Consider the following 17,686-nt stretch of genomic DNA (forward strand, 5'->3'; position numbering starts at 1 on the left):
AGGAGCGGGAGCACCCTTTATTGATCGATGACCGCATCTTTCTAAAACCGGCTGGGGGTGGGGGGGTGGGGGAGCGGTAGACCTCTGGATATAGCGCCTACATTCACACACACACCAGGAGAGTGGAACAGGAGCCCCCTTGGGTAGCTCACCCGCACTCCTAAGCAAGAGATGTTACTCACATGCGCCCACCCCTTTTGGTTGCCTTCTAGAAATTTACCCCGCTCCCACTGCCGCCCACCCGGTTGATTCCCACATCTGGGGACCGTTTCCCCCCCCTCTCCTCCTTCTACCCGACCCAACAGCGGCCAGAACCCCGCCGTTTCCAACTCGTAAGATCTTTATGGCAGGCTTTGCACCGCCTGAGCAAGAGAATGACGCCGGCTGGGGAAGCCAGTGGCTAGCACGGATTCCCTCTCGAGCCGTTGCCCAGCCGGGGCGAGCTTGGCTCGGCTGTCGGGGCGAGCGGTTTGGGAGCCGGGCTTGGAAGGGGAAAGGCGAAGGCAAGAGTGGAAGGGAGGCGCCGGGACCGCGGACAGCTCCTCGCCCTTCCTCCTCCTCTCGGCTGCGCGTACGTACTATCTAGATTATTTTGATCCCAGCCCCGTAGCCCCCTGCCTGCGTTGGCGAAGGCTCCGGCTCCTCCTCTCCCCCGGGAACATCCAGCAAGAATCCAGGCCGGGAGATTTGACGTCAGGGAGCGCTTTCGTCCTTTTGACGTGTAAGCGCTCATTTCCCATTCTGGCCGTGGCGGCTCCAAGCCGGGCTCCAGCATGAGACCAGCAGAGAGCGAAGGAGGCGACCGCGGCGAGGCACTTTCTTAGCAACTGCCCGCTCCTTCCTTTGCCGTGCCAGATCGCGTAGCAACCAGAGCCGAAGGGACTTTCCTCACCTCCTCCAGCAACAGTTCCCGACTTCTCCGGGCTGTTTCGTATCTGGAATTCATTTCCTCCTCCCGGTGTATCCCTTTCGCTCTCCCGGGGCCATGGGAAAGAGATGCCGGGCAGGGCAGGGCGCGATCGCGGCTCTCCTCTGCGCCTGGAGTGTGGTCCTGCTGGCCAAGGCAGAGCGGCAGTTCGTCAACGAATGGGCAGCCGAGATCCCGGGGGGTCTAGAAGCAGCCCGGCTCATAGCAGACGAACTGGACTACGAACTTCTGGGACAGGTAAGACGCGACCCCTCCCCTCCCTTTTCTTTTCTTTTTTCTAAGTCGGGCAACTTTCCTCTTGCCCCGAAGTGAAGAAAATAAGAAACACGGATGATGGGTCCTATGACTGGCAGAGGTGCGATTGGTAAGAAAACGTTGCCTGTTTTGATTTGGGAAGAGCGCTCCACACACCTTTCTCTGCAATCTCTTCCAGAGATTCTCTGCCTTCAAGGCTGCCTTCTTCCTCGTTGGTGTTGTTGTTGTTGTTGTTGAAACGAACAACAAGAAGCTAAGTTGTCACTCCTCGCTCCTGATGGGAAACTTCTAGAGTTCTTTCCCACTCCTGTCCTGCCTCATCTTCCTTCTTTAGAAATTGTCACCCCTGGTGGTCTGCCACTTTGCCACTGCTGCATTTTCCCCTTGAACAGATATTTATTTGGCCAGCGTAACTGGGACTTCAAGCAGCGTACAAGGATTAAAACAACAGCCACAACCAGTAATCCTTGGAGTAACCCCTAAAATAAAAACAGCCCACCCCAGTCATGACAGTGGAGGCAAGCGATGGTTTGGGGCCAAGGCTGAGCAGGGCTGCCTATGCCAATGACTCCTGCAAAGAAGCCCATGTGCTGAATGGAGCAAAATCAGCAGCAGACCGCTGGAAATTGCAAAACAGGGGAATTAGGTGAAAGCCCTCTGGGAACTCCACTTGGCTTGGCCTTAACCCTTTCAGCTTCCCAAATGCCACTGCTGAAGTTCTGAATGCTGAGGGTTCCTGAGCTCTTGCAAATGGGGTGGATTTAGTTTTAGCAGCAAAAGAAGAGACTATTTCTGGGTTAAGGATAAGGATTTATCCCTATCCTTACAGATCCCAAGCAACAGACATTTGAGAGTGTGCAAAAAGTAGTAATCAATTAGCAAAAAAAAGTTACAATATTTTTTCCTTTACTTGAAAAAAAGCATAATGATCAAGATGTAGGAGGCTAAGGGCACAGCTACATTTAGTAACCCCTAGTCTCTGTACTTTAATTTTTGTAGCTCTGTAAACTCTCTCTAACATCTGTTTCCTCTTTTATCATCTTGATTTGCTTGTTTAGCCAAGCTTTATGGTGTGGGTACTGCATATGCATAACATGTGATGTGTGTGTGTGAGAGAGAGAAAGAGAGAGTTAAGTATATGGTGAATGACTCCTCGCCAGTTTATAAATGGCTATTTGGCAAATAAAAGTGTGCAAGATCTGATTCACTGCTGCCTGAGATGAACCAGCTCACTGTGTTATATAGCACAGGATGCTGTCAAAATTGCATTAGCAACAACTCAGACAAACAGAAGAAAAGATAAAGACAAAATACTCAGATGAAAGACATTAGAGATTTACTGACTATATTCATCTGTATACCAGAGATGGGGAACCTTAGTTTCCAGAGCTCCTGGGAGATCAAGCCAACATGCCCAGAGCTGGAAGCTGTAATTCAGCAATACATGGAGAACTATGGATATCCCAACCCCAGTATATGTCAGCCTATCAATCGATTCCACCAAGGAATCACCCATGTTAAATCTAATCTTTCAGATAATGCAGCATAATAAATTGCTACAAAAAGGTTGCAATTACTCAATTGCAGTTAATTCCACTATGCAATCTTCCCTAAGACATCTACTTATTGGTGAATCATTATAGCTATGCATACTCCCATCATCAGATTTCTTCCTTAGCAAATTAATTTATTCATAAGCTCAACAATACTATTTAATAGAAAATACTGAATTTGAATCTGTGATCAGCACTTGTCACAATAAAAAATTGATTTAAAATTTAGAATTCTGACCTCACCTCTAAAACTTGGTTCGTTGTATACATTATAATAAATGTTATGCAGTCAAACACACATTCTTTCCCTCTCCCTGTCCCTCTCCCCCTTTCTTGAAAACAGGAAGATAAAGTATGTAGTACTTATTTTATACACCTTTCTCTAAATGTGCATTTTAATTTATGTAATGCCACAAATCTGCAAGTACTTGTACATTTATTCCAGCATAAGCGAATTATGAAAAATTAGAAAAGAATATTATTTAAAAAAATAAAATATACATCTATAAAATCTGCTTATTTTTCTATTGATAAAATTTCTGATACAATTTTAGTCATATCAAGTCACCTGTTATCTCATTCCCCTTACATATAAATATCTTATATGCTATATAATCTAATTTGTCACTTGTGTCAAGCTGCCTTTATAGTCCTGCGTGTATATCTATACATATCCATGATCCTGCTACGATCATAACCAATGTGTTTATTTGTTTAATAGTTTTCTTGTGATTTGTTGTTGTTATTGTTCAATATTTTTTATTTGATTTTAAATAAAATCTAGTATAATTTTGTGGAAAAGCTTGAAGAGGAAGGGCACACATCATTATGGAACCAGATTATACTTAATTGTGACACTAAGCTGAGAAGAAACTAATTAGGAAATAAAACCAATTCAATAATGATGAATATTTCTTTGAGCTATCAGGGCAAGTGGTATAGCATGGCTATTTACTAACTCCCATCAGATTTATGCAGATGATGAATTACTTATAGCTATAGCATGGAATATATATAGTACATAGATATACATATCACTACTACCACAAAAACAGAAGCATTTCTTTCTTACTAGCAGCTATTTTGCTTTCATAATATCTGAATCAACTAACTTCTGCATCTCCAGAAGCTCACATTTGCTATCCCAATTAAAATTCCAGTAAAACAATTGATATTGAACAGAATGTAGACTAACCAGATTGCTATTTAATTGAAGATAAAATCACTCAATCAGTAATATGTGTTTTAAAGCTTCCTGTATCAAAGCATTGTATAAGGAAACAACCGACAGAAGATACTATTTTATTTGCAGCTCAGGGTTGAACTGTGAGGTCCTTGGTGCTCTCTGAGCTTGGTTGTTTACTTGCAGACATTTCATTACCAAACAAGCTAACTTCATTAGTGTATAAAGAAATATTTACACAGAGGAGAAGAAAGAAAACATACTCCTTTATCGAAACGTTTTTAAGTAATATCAAGTTTTAGATCAACATTCCACAAGTAAATTTCTTCTGGAAAAGTTAAGGACTTAAAAGTAAGATTTCAGAACATGCAACCATTTTTGCCATTTTATTTATTTAAAGCTTGAAAAATTAATACAAAGACATTTCATGGGAAAATATATAGGGAGAAATATCAGTAGCAGACCATTTAATTATAGCAATACGGACAATTCTACCATACATTTTGACTAATCTTAGGTTTAGTTATTGTGAACTGGTGATGAGAATGAGAGGAACTAAACACATTGTATTCAGGGTTCATGTATTAATTCTTTCAACATCACAAAGAATAAAACTTCCTAAAATCACTAATTCAGGAAAAGGAGGAGAAGAGATTATTACAGGGTACAAGAAATTCACAACCAAGAACTAAGGGCACAGACATACAGTAATGTGTTATCCTCAAGTCCTGGAGATGGTGGAAATTAGAGCAGTGAGTACTATTGTTCTTGTCGTTTTGATGCAGATAAATTTAAAAAGGTAAGATTGATGGATTCCCCCAAGTTTGTTTCCCATCCCACTGAGCATTACCTTCTGGTAGGAAAAACAGCTACTAGTTGCTCTCCTTAAATTTCAGTGGGATGGGGTGGGATGCAGAGCTGCTCACAACCTCTAATCTGCCAGTCAGGAAATTTCTAAATAGGTGTCTAGACCAGCTGATAGGTCACAGGTGCAGAGGAAGAGGAGCAGAAGATGAACTGGAAGAACCCTCTCCATGGAAATGGAGGCTAGAGAAATTGAATGAAAATGGCACAATGAACTTTAATAGAATTTAGTGTAAAATTACTAATTTAGGCAACAAAATCAGATGCACAGAGATAGGCTGTAGTTTGGTAATAGATATGAAGAAAAGCTTGAATAGTATCTTGTTTTTTATAAATTTCAGTATTAGAGATTGGGCAACCATTTGTCTGAAATGGTACAGGGTTTCCTGCTTGAGCAGTGGATTGGATTAAAAGACCTCCAAAGTCCCTTACAACTCTCTGTTATTCTGTTATTCAATATTACTTTGACAGCGAGTTTGATGCAGAGGTTAAAGTACTGAGCTAAAAGCCAGGAGACTCTGAGTTTTAGTCCTGCCATAAATGTGATACAATGGTTGACTTTTGGCAGTTACTCTCTCAACCCTAAGAAAAAGGGAACAGTGGCAAAGCACTTCTAAAAAAAGTTATCCAGAAAATATCATGAACTCACCCATGTGGACACCAGCCATTAAGACTGACTCAAAGTTTGGATGGACAGAGATATATGATAGTACATAGATAAATAGACATTGATAAAGATAGATGATAGAAGACAGAGACAGACAAAGATAGATAACAGAACATTTCACAAAGAGCCATAGTTAACCAGTCTCTAAAATAGACATGTTTTAACAAGCTTTGGGAAAGCCATAAGAATGGAAGTGAATGCTCACTTAGGGCAAGGAGTAAGAAAGGAGAATTTTCAGAAGAGCAGAGTCCACCCAGAGAATGCTCCCCCCCCAATAGATGGGGACCTTCAGCAGTCATATGGAATTTATCTCAATTTCATGTATACCAAGGTGCTTAGCTGTATAGGTGATAATGTTAATTTGAATTACAACAGTAGAAAATACAATAAGGAAGCTCTCCCATAAACAGAAAGACCAGCATTTGTTGATCTAGTTGAAGTTTATGAGGGTTTTTTTTATGGGCAATTCCAAGCAAAGTAGATTAGAGTGATCCAAATGACAAATGAAAGTGCATGAATAGCCCTCTTCAGTGCCTTCTGTTCAGTTGAGCAAAGGCCTTCATGACCATGGCTTCTACCTGCTGTTCCAGGAAGACTTCCAAGATGCAAGTTTGTTCTCCATGGGGCTGACCCCATTCACAGCCAAATTTGGTAATGTCCCTGAATTAATAGACTTCTAAATTAAGTCATTCTGTCTTGCTTGGGTTGAGTCTGAATCTGGTTTTCCCCATCCAGAACCTGCCAGATTCTAGACACCAAATCTGGATTTCTACTATGTTCTACAGTAAATTAAAAAGTGAATATATTATTCAAATTGGCAGATATGGCTGCAAAAGGAAAAAAGGGGGGGAATATAGTTTTAGAGTGAATTAATAGAAACATGGTTTCCAACTCATGGAAAATAATAATTTTACTCTTCTTTGGTCAGATCTGGGTACTGCACTTGAAGAAAGATTTAGAGAACTGGAGCAGGTTCAGAGAAGTGCAGTGAGACAAATAATGGGACAAGAAAAGTAAGTGTTGTGAAGTTAGATTGAGAGAAATTAATATGTTTAATATTAAGAATAGGCTAAGAGGATGGAATATGACTGTATTCTAAAATACCTAAACAAATGTCCCACACAAAAAGGTCAAAATTTGTTTTCTATTGTCCCTGGGTACGAGAAGCAACTTAGAACTAAGGAGAAACTTCCTGACAGTTAGAACAATTAACCAATGGAACCTGCCTCCAGAAGCGGTGAATGCTCCAACACTGGAGGTTTTTAAGAAGAGACTGGATAGCCATTTGTCTGAAATGGTGTAGGGTTCCTGCCTTAGCAGGGGGTTGGACTCGATGACCTCCAAGGTCCCTTCCAACTTTATTATTATTATTATTATTATTATTATTATTATTATTATTATTATTATTATTATTATTATTATTATTATTATTATTATTATTATTATTAAGATCCAGAATAATGGACCTAAATTTCCAGAAAGTGTATTACATGAACAAACCCATTCCAATTTCTACAAATAAAGAGTGAGGATTAGCTCTGCTTCATTGGACATGTTCAACAGAGGCCAGAAAACTATCTGTTCGAGATGTTATAATTTGATTTCCTGTTCTTAGTAGCAAATTGGACTTAATACCATGTATGGATTCTTCTGTCTTTGTAATTCTCTGATTCTGTATTTGACAACAGTAAAGTTATCTAAGAATAATATACCTTTACCAGTGGAAAGAGTTTATGATAGTGGGAACAAAAATTTTGAAACACAATTTTCAGATAGAAGCCTGCAAAAAATAATAATTGAAATTTTAAGAAAGTAACAGCAGTAGGTAGTAGCAACAATATCACTCCAGTTTTGCAATGTTTATGGTAGACATAAACATTGAGGGAAATGGAGCAAAATCAGTTCTTTTGAAGTCAGTGGGATTTATTCCTTCTACCTGCAGTTCCAGGTAGACCTTCAAGATGCAAGTTTGTTCTCCATGGGGCCAACCCCATCCACAACCAAATGAAGATTGTTCTGTGAAATTTGGAGTGAGAAAATGTAGTTACATACAGTTACATACAGAATACTTAAACTCTGTTCAAGAAGAAGAGAAAGTCAGAGGAATGCTGTGCTATAAATCACAGAAGTTACACCTCTGTACATAATGTAGTTAGAAGCTATTTCAGTGGCAATGAGGAAGGGGGGAAAGAGGAGGGAGCAAAATAACAAAAGCAAGCCCTACCTCTTTTGTGCATGCATTCTGACATGGCACAATTAATGAAAGGGAAGGAGCTTACAATATAATACAATACCCTGATGCTACTTTTGTCAGTCTGAGGATAGCATCAAACTCCTGTAGATGAACATGTCCTATTTGTTTCTATTTATTCTTAAAATAAATTTAATCACATGTTCCTATTTGGTGCATTAACTAAAAGCAATGCACTTTCATTTCTACACAAACATATACAAGATTTAAAACTACTAGTGGAACATAATTCTGCTTTCTGATCCTTTGTTTTTAAAAGACGTTTTATTAGGCATTTAGGTATTGCTCCATGGTTTCAACTCTTAAACTAAACGGATTTCTGGGCAGTTTTCATTGTTTCTTGCTGTTGTGCATTATGGGATAAATGTCTTAAAATTGTTCTGTTCTTTACAGATTGGGTTACTAGAAGATCATTATCTACTTAGACATAAGAATCACCCTAGAAGATCTCGACGAAGTGCTTCTCATATCACTAGGCAACTCACAGATGATGATCGTGTAAGTAGTAAATGTATGCTTTATAGTTTCTCTTAGACAGCCATTCTAAACCCCCTTCTAAGTGAGTAAACCTTTCTCAATATCGAAGCTTTCACCTCTGAATAAACTACATGTGAGATTGCCTGCCAGTTTGCTATTAAGTCATCAGTTCCGTTCATTGGGAAATGATGTGATATAATCCTTCAATAGTTGAATGAATTCTGGCAATTATTATAATATTTATAATTCATGTTTTTTCTCCAAAGATCTTAAAATATGTGTATATGGTTCCTGTTTTGACTCTGAGATTGATCAAATCTTAATCTAGACCACATTGAGAAATTATATTTGAAAAATGACATCTTAAAACAAAGAAATTGTAACCCTTGACTGCAATGAAATGAAATTCCAAAAGGCACAATCAAGTATAAAGTATTTCTTCATTTATGAATTTGTTCGTATTTCTCTCTGAGTCATTTATGTGAATATCTCTGGAAAGTGACTTCAAAAATGTGTCTTCTGTTTGCTACTGAAATCCTTATAATTTAGGAATTAGGAAGTTTGCAAACTTTTCACAAATGCTTCACAGCTGAACAACAACCCCTATTTTCAAAGTTGCTATTGATAATTGATATTGATACTGATATTGTTTTTTAAGAAGAGATTGGAGAAGCATTTGTCCAAAATGGTATAGAGTTTCCTGCCTGAGCAGGGGATTGGACTAGAAGATCCCTTCCAACACTTCACTTCTCTTCTCTTCTCTTCTCTTCTCTTCTCTTCTCTTCTCTTCTCTTCTCTTCTCTTCTCTTCTCTTCTCTTCTCTTCTCTTCTGCAAACTTCGAAACAGCTCAATTAAAGATTAAGAAGGAGTTAAAAATGTGTCTTCTTAATAGTTTCATGCTGCATTCTAACTGTCTGACTGTCTAAAAGTCAGTTTATTTCTAATAGTAGGTGCAACAAAATGATATGCAGTAAATAACTGGAAAAACATGTCAATTGAAAATACATGTTTCAGAATAAATACCTTCAAAAAAGAACCCATAAAACCTGGTTTATAGGTTTTTCACACATCTGGAGTAGGGGCCATTTGCATTACAGTGAGTTAGAAGACAATGTTATTGAATGCCTACTGTGGTCTCTTGCTCTATGGGATATTGCCATCTCTATTCACTCAAATGGTCTCCAAAATCTCAGGAAATTAATTTCACAGTGCTGAATTCAAAAGCAAAGGGTAACTAAACTAGGACCATCTTTTCTAAGTATAAAGCCTTCTTTAAATGTAAAGCCTTCACCAAGACCAGATGGATTACACCTCAAGGTTCTGAAGGAACTGGCAGATGTGATCTCAGAACCACTGAACTATATCTTTCAAAGATCCTGGAGCACTGGGGAACTACCAGAGGACTGGAAAAGAGCTGATGTAGTTCCCATCTTCAAAAAAGGAAAAAAAATGGATCCAGGAAATTACAGACCTATCAGCCTGACCTCAATACCTGGGAAGATTCTGGAAAAGATAATCAAACAACGAATCAGCAAACACCTAGAGCCAAACAAAGTCATTACTAAAAGCCAACATGGGTTTGTCAAAAACAGATCATGCCAGACAAATCTTATTGCATTCTTTGACCAAGTGACAAAATTAGTGGACTAATGCTGTAAATATAATTTACTTGGACTTCAGTAAGGCATTTGATAAAGTAGATCACAACCTACTACTTGATAAGATAGAAAAATGTGGGTTAGACAGCATCACCACCAGATGGATTCGTAGCTGGCTGACCGGCCATACTCAGCATGTGGTCCTCAATGGAACTGCATCTACATGGAGGGAAGTATGTATTGGGGTGCCCCAGGGCTCTGTTCTAGGCCCAGTGCTCTTCAACATCTTCATCAACGATTTGGATGAGGGGATAGATGGGGAACTCATCAAATTTGCGGACAAAATCAAGCTGGCAGGAATAGCCAACACTCCAGAGGATAGGCTTAAGATACAGAAGGATCTTGACAGAGTTGAATTCTGGGCGCTATGTAACAAAATGAAATTCAATGGTGAAAAAAGTAAGGTTCTACATTTAGGCAAGAAAAACCAAATGTACAGGTATAGTATAGGTGGTACCTTGCTCAATAGTAGTAACTGTGAGAGGGATCTCAGAGTCGTAGTGGACAATCACTTAAATATGAGCCAGCAGTGTGCTGCAGCTGCCAAAAAAGCCAACACAGTGTTAGGTTGCATTTACAGAGGGATAGAATCAAGATCACGTGAAGTGTTAATACCACTTTACAATGCCTTGGTAAGGCCACACTTCAGTTTTGGTTACCATGATGTAAAAAACATATTGAGACTCTAGAAAGAGTACAGAGAAGAGCAACAAAGATGATTAGGGGACTGGAGGCTAAAACGTATAAGAAATGGTTGCTGGAATTGGGTATGTCTAGTTTAATGAAGAAAAGGACAAGGAGGGACATGATAGCAGTGTTCCAATATCTCAGGGGCTGTCACAAAGAAGAGGGAATCAAGCTATTCTCCAAAGGGCCTAAAGGCAGGACAAGAAGCAATGGATGGAAACTAAGCAAGGAGAGAAGCAACCTAGAACTAATGAGAAACTTCCTGACAGTTAGAACAATTAACCAGTGGAACAACCTGCCTCCAGAAGCGGTGAATGCTCCAACACTGGAAGTTTTTAAGAAGAGACTGGACAGCCATTTGTCTGAAATGATATAGGGTTTTCTGCCTGAGCAGGGGGTTGGACTAGATGACCTCCAATGTCCCTTCCAACTTTATTACTATTATTATTATTACTATTATTATTACTGTTGTTATTATTATTATTATTATTATTATTATTATTATTATTATTATTATTATTATTATTAAGTCAAGCTTGACTCTTGACTACTAAACACCATGTTCTTATGGAAATAATTACTTCAGAATCTGAGAATTTGCCACAGTAATTTCTGCTTCAACTGGGCTGGAAAACTATGCAAAATGGGCACTAATCAAAAATGTCAAGCTACTATTGATATGTACTGTAGATATGCCAGTGAAATCATTAAGATGCATTATGTCTTATTCTTCTTATCCTAAATTTTCTTTGCTGTTTCTCTAACCACTGGGTTCCTAATGAGTTGCATCATTTCTTTTGTAGAAAACACATTTCCAATCATGTGAAACATTTTTGTACTGCATGAGGTGTCTAGGATCATCATTGGCGTTTAAATTCCTTACTATCGTTGAAATTTGTTGATGATTCTGCTGCATTTAATTCATAATTGGGAACATCACGTGAATGACATTCCTACTCTAGAAAAATAATCATGTGCCCAAGCCAAGCCACTTGAAGCCATGTTATGTGCCCATGAAAATAGCTTAGCTAATGCAATTATTCTTGTTCTCCCACTGCTCCTTTAATGCAATTAGAGATATGGCTTTGTGCTTTCGTATTTCAACTCTTTTTGTAAAAAAAAACTTTTATCTGTCATCTTCATCTTTAATTATCCTTTTCTAGGATTTAAAACTAGGGTTTCAATTTTCAGGCAACAGTTGTGCTGGGGAATGTATCTTATTTGGCCTTGCTAAAACTTCAAATGCTGCCTTAGCAACATTTCAAGCAGAATAGTGAGCGAGTTTTGATTCCTACCATCACAGCAGCAACAGCCAAAGGCCTGAATGAGAAGATCTTTCCAAGAATGAAGTGTTAAGACTGATCTTAGAAAGAGGCAGAGTGAGGTAGCAGTTGCTTTGCATGTCAAAAACTGCAGGGCAGGTGAGGAAAAAGTAATTGCTAGGATTTAGAGGATATTGCTGGATAGTCAGAATTACACTGTATCCTTAAGCCAGTTCCTGCCCTTAGGAAATATGATCTGATGAACAATATGATCATTATCTGTACATGGACTGAAGAGGTACTATCTTATCCTTCATCCTGGACAACAAAAGCCATGGGAGAGAGGCAAAGAGTCCAGATTAGATTTCTGGTCCACATTATAAACACCAAATTTGCATTCCAAACAATGTTATTACAAAAAGCAGTGGGGTCTTTACTTCCCATGACAACATTCTTGACAATGGGTAATCCCATATTGTACATACATACATACATTCATACATGCATACATGCATACATACATAATACATACTTTCTCATACTATAATAAAAAATCTAATAAATAAATTCTACATACTATAATAAAATCAAGGCAGATTAAAAACAAGCCAGTATCATTCATTTTGATTCTTGGATTATGGATCATTACTGTTGGATCAAAGATACTGCCTTCTTGTCAGGCTTCAGTGGTTTTTATTATCCTTTTAAAATTCAAGATCAAGGGCTGGATTATAAAACTGGAATTTGGTTTTATAAATTAGCAGTATAATTTTAAAAAATTGAGGAAATAGCATACAGACACGCTCCATTATTCAGACTGTAATATCTTTCTCACATAGACTTATTCTATTATTGGTGATGACCTCACAGCAAGAACTCACTGAATGTGACTTATTTGCAATCACATGCAGTTACAGTGTCATGCTGAAAACATACCAACTGCAAAGAACAACTCTGCTTCTAGTACTGTATATGTTTTCTAACTTCAGTTGTTCTCTCACTGATAGAGCAGAGGCCAAACAGATGCTCACAGTGAGAAAAACCAAACAATGTTCAACTGCCTAGGTAAATTTCATGACACGCTCCTAAGTATACAGAAGATATGTTCTGCAAACTTCAGCAATTGGTTAAACACTCAGAGATAAGACATTTTTGTTACCCCCCAGATTGAAAGAGAATGAAGGAGATTGATTCCTCAAAATTATGGAACACAGAATATCTATGGTTGAGGGGGGTTAATCAATTTTTTTTAAAAAAGAATGAGAAATACATTTCCTCAACCAACATTTCTCTCCCTGGCAAAGAACACCCAATAATATTTGATAAATGCAGTAATCATTAAATATTTGTTACTTTTTCATGGTATCAAAAATCTGCTATCTAGGCAGCTTCTCTCCATAATGTTGTGGTTTTGGAATCATCCCTCATAGTTAAATGTGCATTCACATGAAGACAAAAAATAGAACAAAGGTATGTATACCCATCCCATAGCATAGGGTTGGGCAACCTATGGCTCATGGACCACATCTTTCCATCATTACATGAATGGGCATAAAATTTTGAGACTCACATTTTTCCACTGAGGGAGGGAGGGATTCTAAGAAGTGGCTATTTTGTCCCTTAGCCTCCCTTCAAAAGGTCTTAAAATTTAAGCTTACCCTTTAGTAACATTAATGGCCCTGCTCCATATGGTGATTAGATAGAGCATTTATCTACATCTTTATTCTTCCATAATATTATCTTCATCTCATCTATAGCCAAAACATGAGACAGTCTTAAGCTATTCTTAGCTGTAACAATGTTAAATTAGCACATGCTGTTTTACAGAAAGACTGTAATTCTAGAAATAATGTTCTGACTACTTAGAAAATCTCTGGGTTATACATGGAATAAACAAGACTTTGATGTGCATTTATAGACACAAGAACCGCCAGTATTTTCTTATCTCAGCATTTCTTCATCTATCTCATGCTATTTTAGGTGACTTGGGCAGAACAACAGTATGAAAAAAAGCGAACTAAGCGTTCTGAATTAGGAGACTCAGCAGAAAATCTATTTAATGACCCAATGTGGAGCCAGCAATGGTATCTGGTAAGAGTTTGAATCTTCATGTAGAACATATATGTTTAGTATTGCTTCATTAGTGTACTAAACCATTTGGGAGATTACTCAAAGTATGATAATAGAAGTTTGCTTTTAGGTTATAAACTATGATATATACAATCATCTGCAGCATATTTTATGATTTTGAGATGAAAACTGTACAGTCACAAAACTATTCTCTAGTGGAACAATTCTCTTATGGCATTTGCCCAAATATAACATATTACAGTTTGATATAAGTAGCACTTGTGAAAAAGAGCACAAGCTTTATAAAATTTAATGGGGAAGATAAGTACCTCAAATGAAAAGAAAGGAAGGCCATGATGAAGTGATGCCATTTTTTAATCAGTCAGCAACAATGTGACTCAGCCCCTTCTTACTAACAAATCAATAATTTTAAAAGAAGATGATTCTAAGAGATTGAAATTGACAATAAAATATAGATGCTCTCTCCAATCTTGTGCTCTCTTGATTTAAGATTTCATTTCTATCATCTTCCATACTAGACAAAAGAAGTTGGGCAAGGCTAGTATGTACAGAACTACTATTTGCATCATGAAGCAATTGTATAAATTTTTACACTGAACTCAAATCAAAACCAAATCAACTATAATTTAATATATTTTATGAACCATATTTTTTCAATGTGCCATGCAATTCATGACACAAAATTTCAGTAAAGGAGAGGCTGGTTTTTTTAGCAATGCTAACTAAATAAGCAATGGCAAATGAATTTAATGAAGTGAAGTGAAGTAAAGTAAAGTAAAGTGAAGTGAAGTGAAGTGAAGTGAAGCGAAGTGAAGCGAAGCGAAGTAGTGTATCTTTACAAGCAATATTTAAAAGTAGCTATTTGTGATGTAATATTAAATAATCAAAAGCTATGCAGGAACAAGTGTGCTATCATTTGTTCGTTAGTTCGTTCGTTCGTTCATCCATCCATCCATTCATTCATTCATTCATTCATTCATTCATTCATTCATACAAAGAGACTTGAGTGCAGCATATATAAGAAAAGTAATTTTTACAATGTGTTATAGGCAAAACAAGTTAGTAACATTTGCACAATGCATAAATAAATTGTCTTTTGTTTCTCCTAGCAAGATACAAGAATCAACCGATCTTTGCGCAAATTGGATCTCCATGTCCTTCCAGTGTGGCAAAAGGGCATCACAGGCAAAGGGGTTGTCATAACAGTGCTTGATGATGGCTTGGAGTGGAATCACACAGACATTTACTTTAACTATGTGAGTTTAATATTTTAGTAGCAATCATTATGTTTTCATTTCCAATTTCATGACGAGATTCTTGGAGTTTAAAAATATTCCTATTCAATAATATACTGTACGTGATTGGGTGTCTTCACCCAATCGTTTGTCAACTTAATCTGTAGACTCTGGAGAGAATTCAAAAGAGTTAAAAATCACTTGTTGCATGATGATTGGGTAGACAAATGCAAATATGACAAATAACTCAAAAAAACATGAGCTATTATTGATTTTTTTTTTAAAAAGGAGAACACTTTATTAATATGTTTATGAGGAAAGAAGGGTGTTATACTACAATTATGTGCAATTGTTGGCATCCCAGATAGACATTGTGTTGACCACTGAAGAAACAGAAAGAGAGACTAGATAGGTTTTCGTTCTGGTTTGCTATGATTCTTCTTATATTCCTACCTCTGTTGCTTTAGCAATTGTTTACAGCTGTTACAGCTATTTTCTTGATTAACATTTAGGATCCTGATGCAAGTTATGATTTCAATGACAATGATCACGATCCATTTCCCAGATATGATCCTACAAATGAAAATAAGTGAGTAACTATTTACTTTAATACACTCCTTGATATATATTGCTAGTTGTTTCTGGAATTACTGGCTGATTTTCAATGATACTCATTGTTGCTTTATATTATTTACCTGAATTAAACTTTAAGAGCAGTAGCAAACAAAACTAATTCTAGACCACGGAGTTGTTGTTGTCATCCTTTGCTGCACAGCCAGAAAATGTCAAATTTATATATTGATGGGACAGGAATTCTTTCTTTCTTTTCATAATTTCCCTTTGCTCAGGATTGCACTAAAAATATTTCTATTTGCTGGGCCAAGGGAGATAGATATCCATACTGATTTTTTATACTTTCACCACAGTGAGACGAGATCTCTTGTTTTACCTTGTTTTGTCCTGATGTAGATGTTAGTATTGTCTAGTAGTCATGGTGTTGAATAGGTAGTTTCGGTGAATGTGAAATTAAATTTCAAATGTCATTTATGCAGTTAACACGTGAGCCTACATTTTGGGATTCTATTATTAAAATGCATGGCACTTCATTATATAAATGACTAATCTAAACTGGTTTTATTCAGATGTTGGATTGGTTATGATTTAGATGAAACAATATGATAAACCAACTGTACACACACACACATGTTCCCATTTCCAATTGATGACACAATCCCAATAACAATAATGGATGGACTTCAACTGTGTGATCAGGCTGCCTTACTGTCTTTTTTGATTACCACCACCATGGACACTCCTGAAATAAAAGTTGTGAGACCAGTGCATATTTAGTTGAGAGGAGCAAACTGAATAGAGTGAAGATTTAGTTTTTAGTGGAGGACTGCATTGATATGATTTATGTTGGTTTCAGAAGCAGAGGATCAGCCCACTTGTTCACTTCAAGTGTAGAATCGTAAACATGTAATACTTCCCAAGATAATTAAGATAGAATGTCAATTTTTTTATGATACAATAAGGTTCACCAACACCTATTTAAGGCAAATAATATTGAATTCCTTGTGTGGATTCTGCTGTAACAGAAAAATATATATATTATGGCAATGAAAGGTTTTCAAAGGATGAATATTTTCAGGTTTTGTAAAATGTATCATTCTGCTTAGCTGGAGCAGTTATTGGTAATAATTGACCATTATCCACTGATTTAAATTCTCTCAAATCTGCCATCTCTGCATAACAACTATTCTTTCTGATATATGTAAATGGAATTCAAACTGGCAGCATTCAACAGCTTCAGTGCATACCGAACTGTGCTATTAAATAAAGCAGCTTTTCACAAAAGAACTATCATTTGATGCAATGAAGGTGAAGAGTTTCTGGAATGTGGAATAGAAAATATTGTTCTATTTAGTCTCTGTAAATAAAAAGGACAAACTGTATATTTAAATCTAATCATCTCAATAAATAATTTGATATCTGTTATTCATTAAAGCTATGCATTTTCATTGGTCTCTTGAATATTGAGTTTATTCTTGAAATTAATTAATGATAGCAGCAATATGTGTTGGGAAAACAATAGGCATACTCACTGAAGAATTCTTGTAGATCCAACACATCAGAATGACATCAGCTTGACTAAAGTTGTTCTGTGTTTTATAATCACTCAGGATGATTTCATAATTAGGGTAACTTACTTGCTTATCCCCAACTTGCCAAATTTGTTTGACAGTAGAACAATAGACAATAGATCCAAGATGACTGGGTTGGCTGCGCATTGACTGTTTTTTTCAGTCAGTTCAACACACTGAACTCTGAAAAATGCTGATTTTTCAGACAGTGCAATCTCTGTCTGAGATCACAAGGCTATCATTGGTATCAGTGATAATGTTTAGGGGGGAAAAAATCAAAGAAAAATCCATGGTGGTACAGAACAGACAAAATCAATGTAGCCTCATCTCACCAACCTTGTTTGCTCCTTTTTTTAAACCACCAGCAATGCAGTTGCAGCAGGTGAGTAAAAAGAAAACAGAGACAGTGTTCCTAGAAAAATCTCATTGT

At 37.3% G+C, this 17,686-nt stretch overlaps 1 protein-coding gene across 1 annotated transcript in view; it reads left to right on the forward strand.

The window, feature by feature from the left end:
• The first annotated feature begins 872 nt into the window (after positions 1–872).
• The window catches only part of PCSK1 (proprotein convertase subtilisin/kexin type 1), a 39,479-nt gene continuing 22,665 nt past the window's right edge, over positions 873–17,686 (forward strand). Inside the window, exons 1-5 of the mRNA XM_015831940.1 lie at positions 873–1,165; positions 8,095–8,199; positions 13,767–13,877; positions 14,987–15,133; positions 15,625–15,701. Coding sequence (XP_015687426.1) covers positions 986–1,165; positions 8,095–8,199; positions 13,767–13,877; positions 14,987–15,133; positions 15,625–15,701 — 620 coding nt within the window. The 5' untranslated portion in view covers positions 873–985. The remainder of the gene's footprint in view (positions 1,166–8,094; positions 8,200–13,766; positions 13,878–14,986; positions 15,134–15,624; positions 15,702–17,686) is intronic.

This window comes from Protobothrops mucrosquamatus, unplaced genomic scaffold, assembly GCF_001527695.2.
Source record: "Protobothrops mucrosquamatus isolate PMUCROS unplaced genomic scaffold, P.Mucros_1.0 scaffold_290, whole genome shotgun sequence".
NCBI classification, from domain to species: Eukaryota; Metazoa; Chordata; class Lepidosauria; order Squamata; family Viperidae; genus Protobothrops; species Protobothrops mucrosquamatus.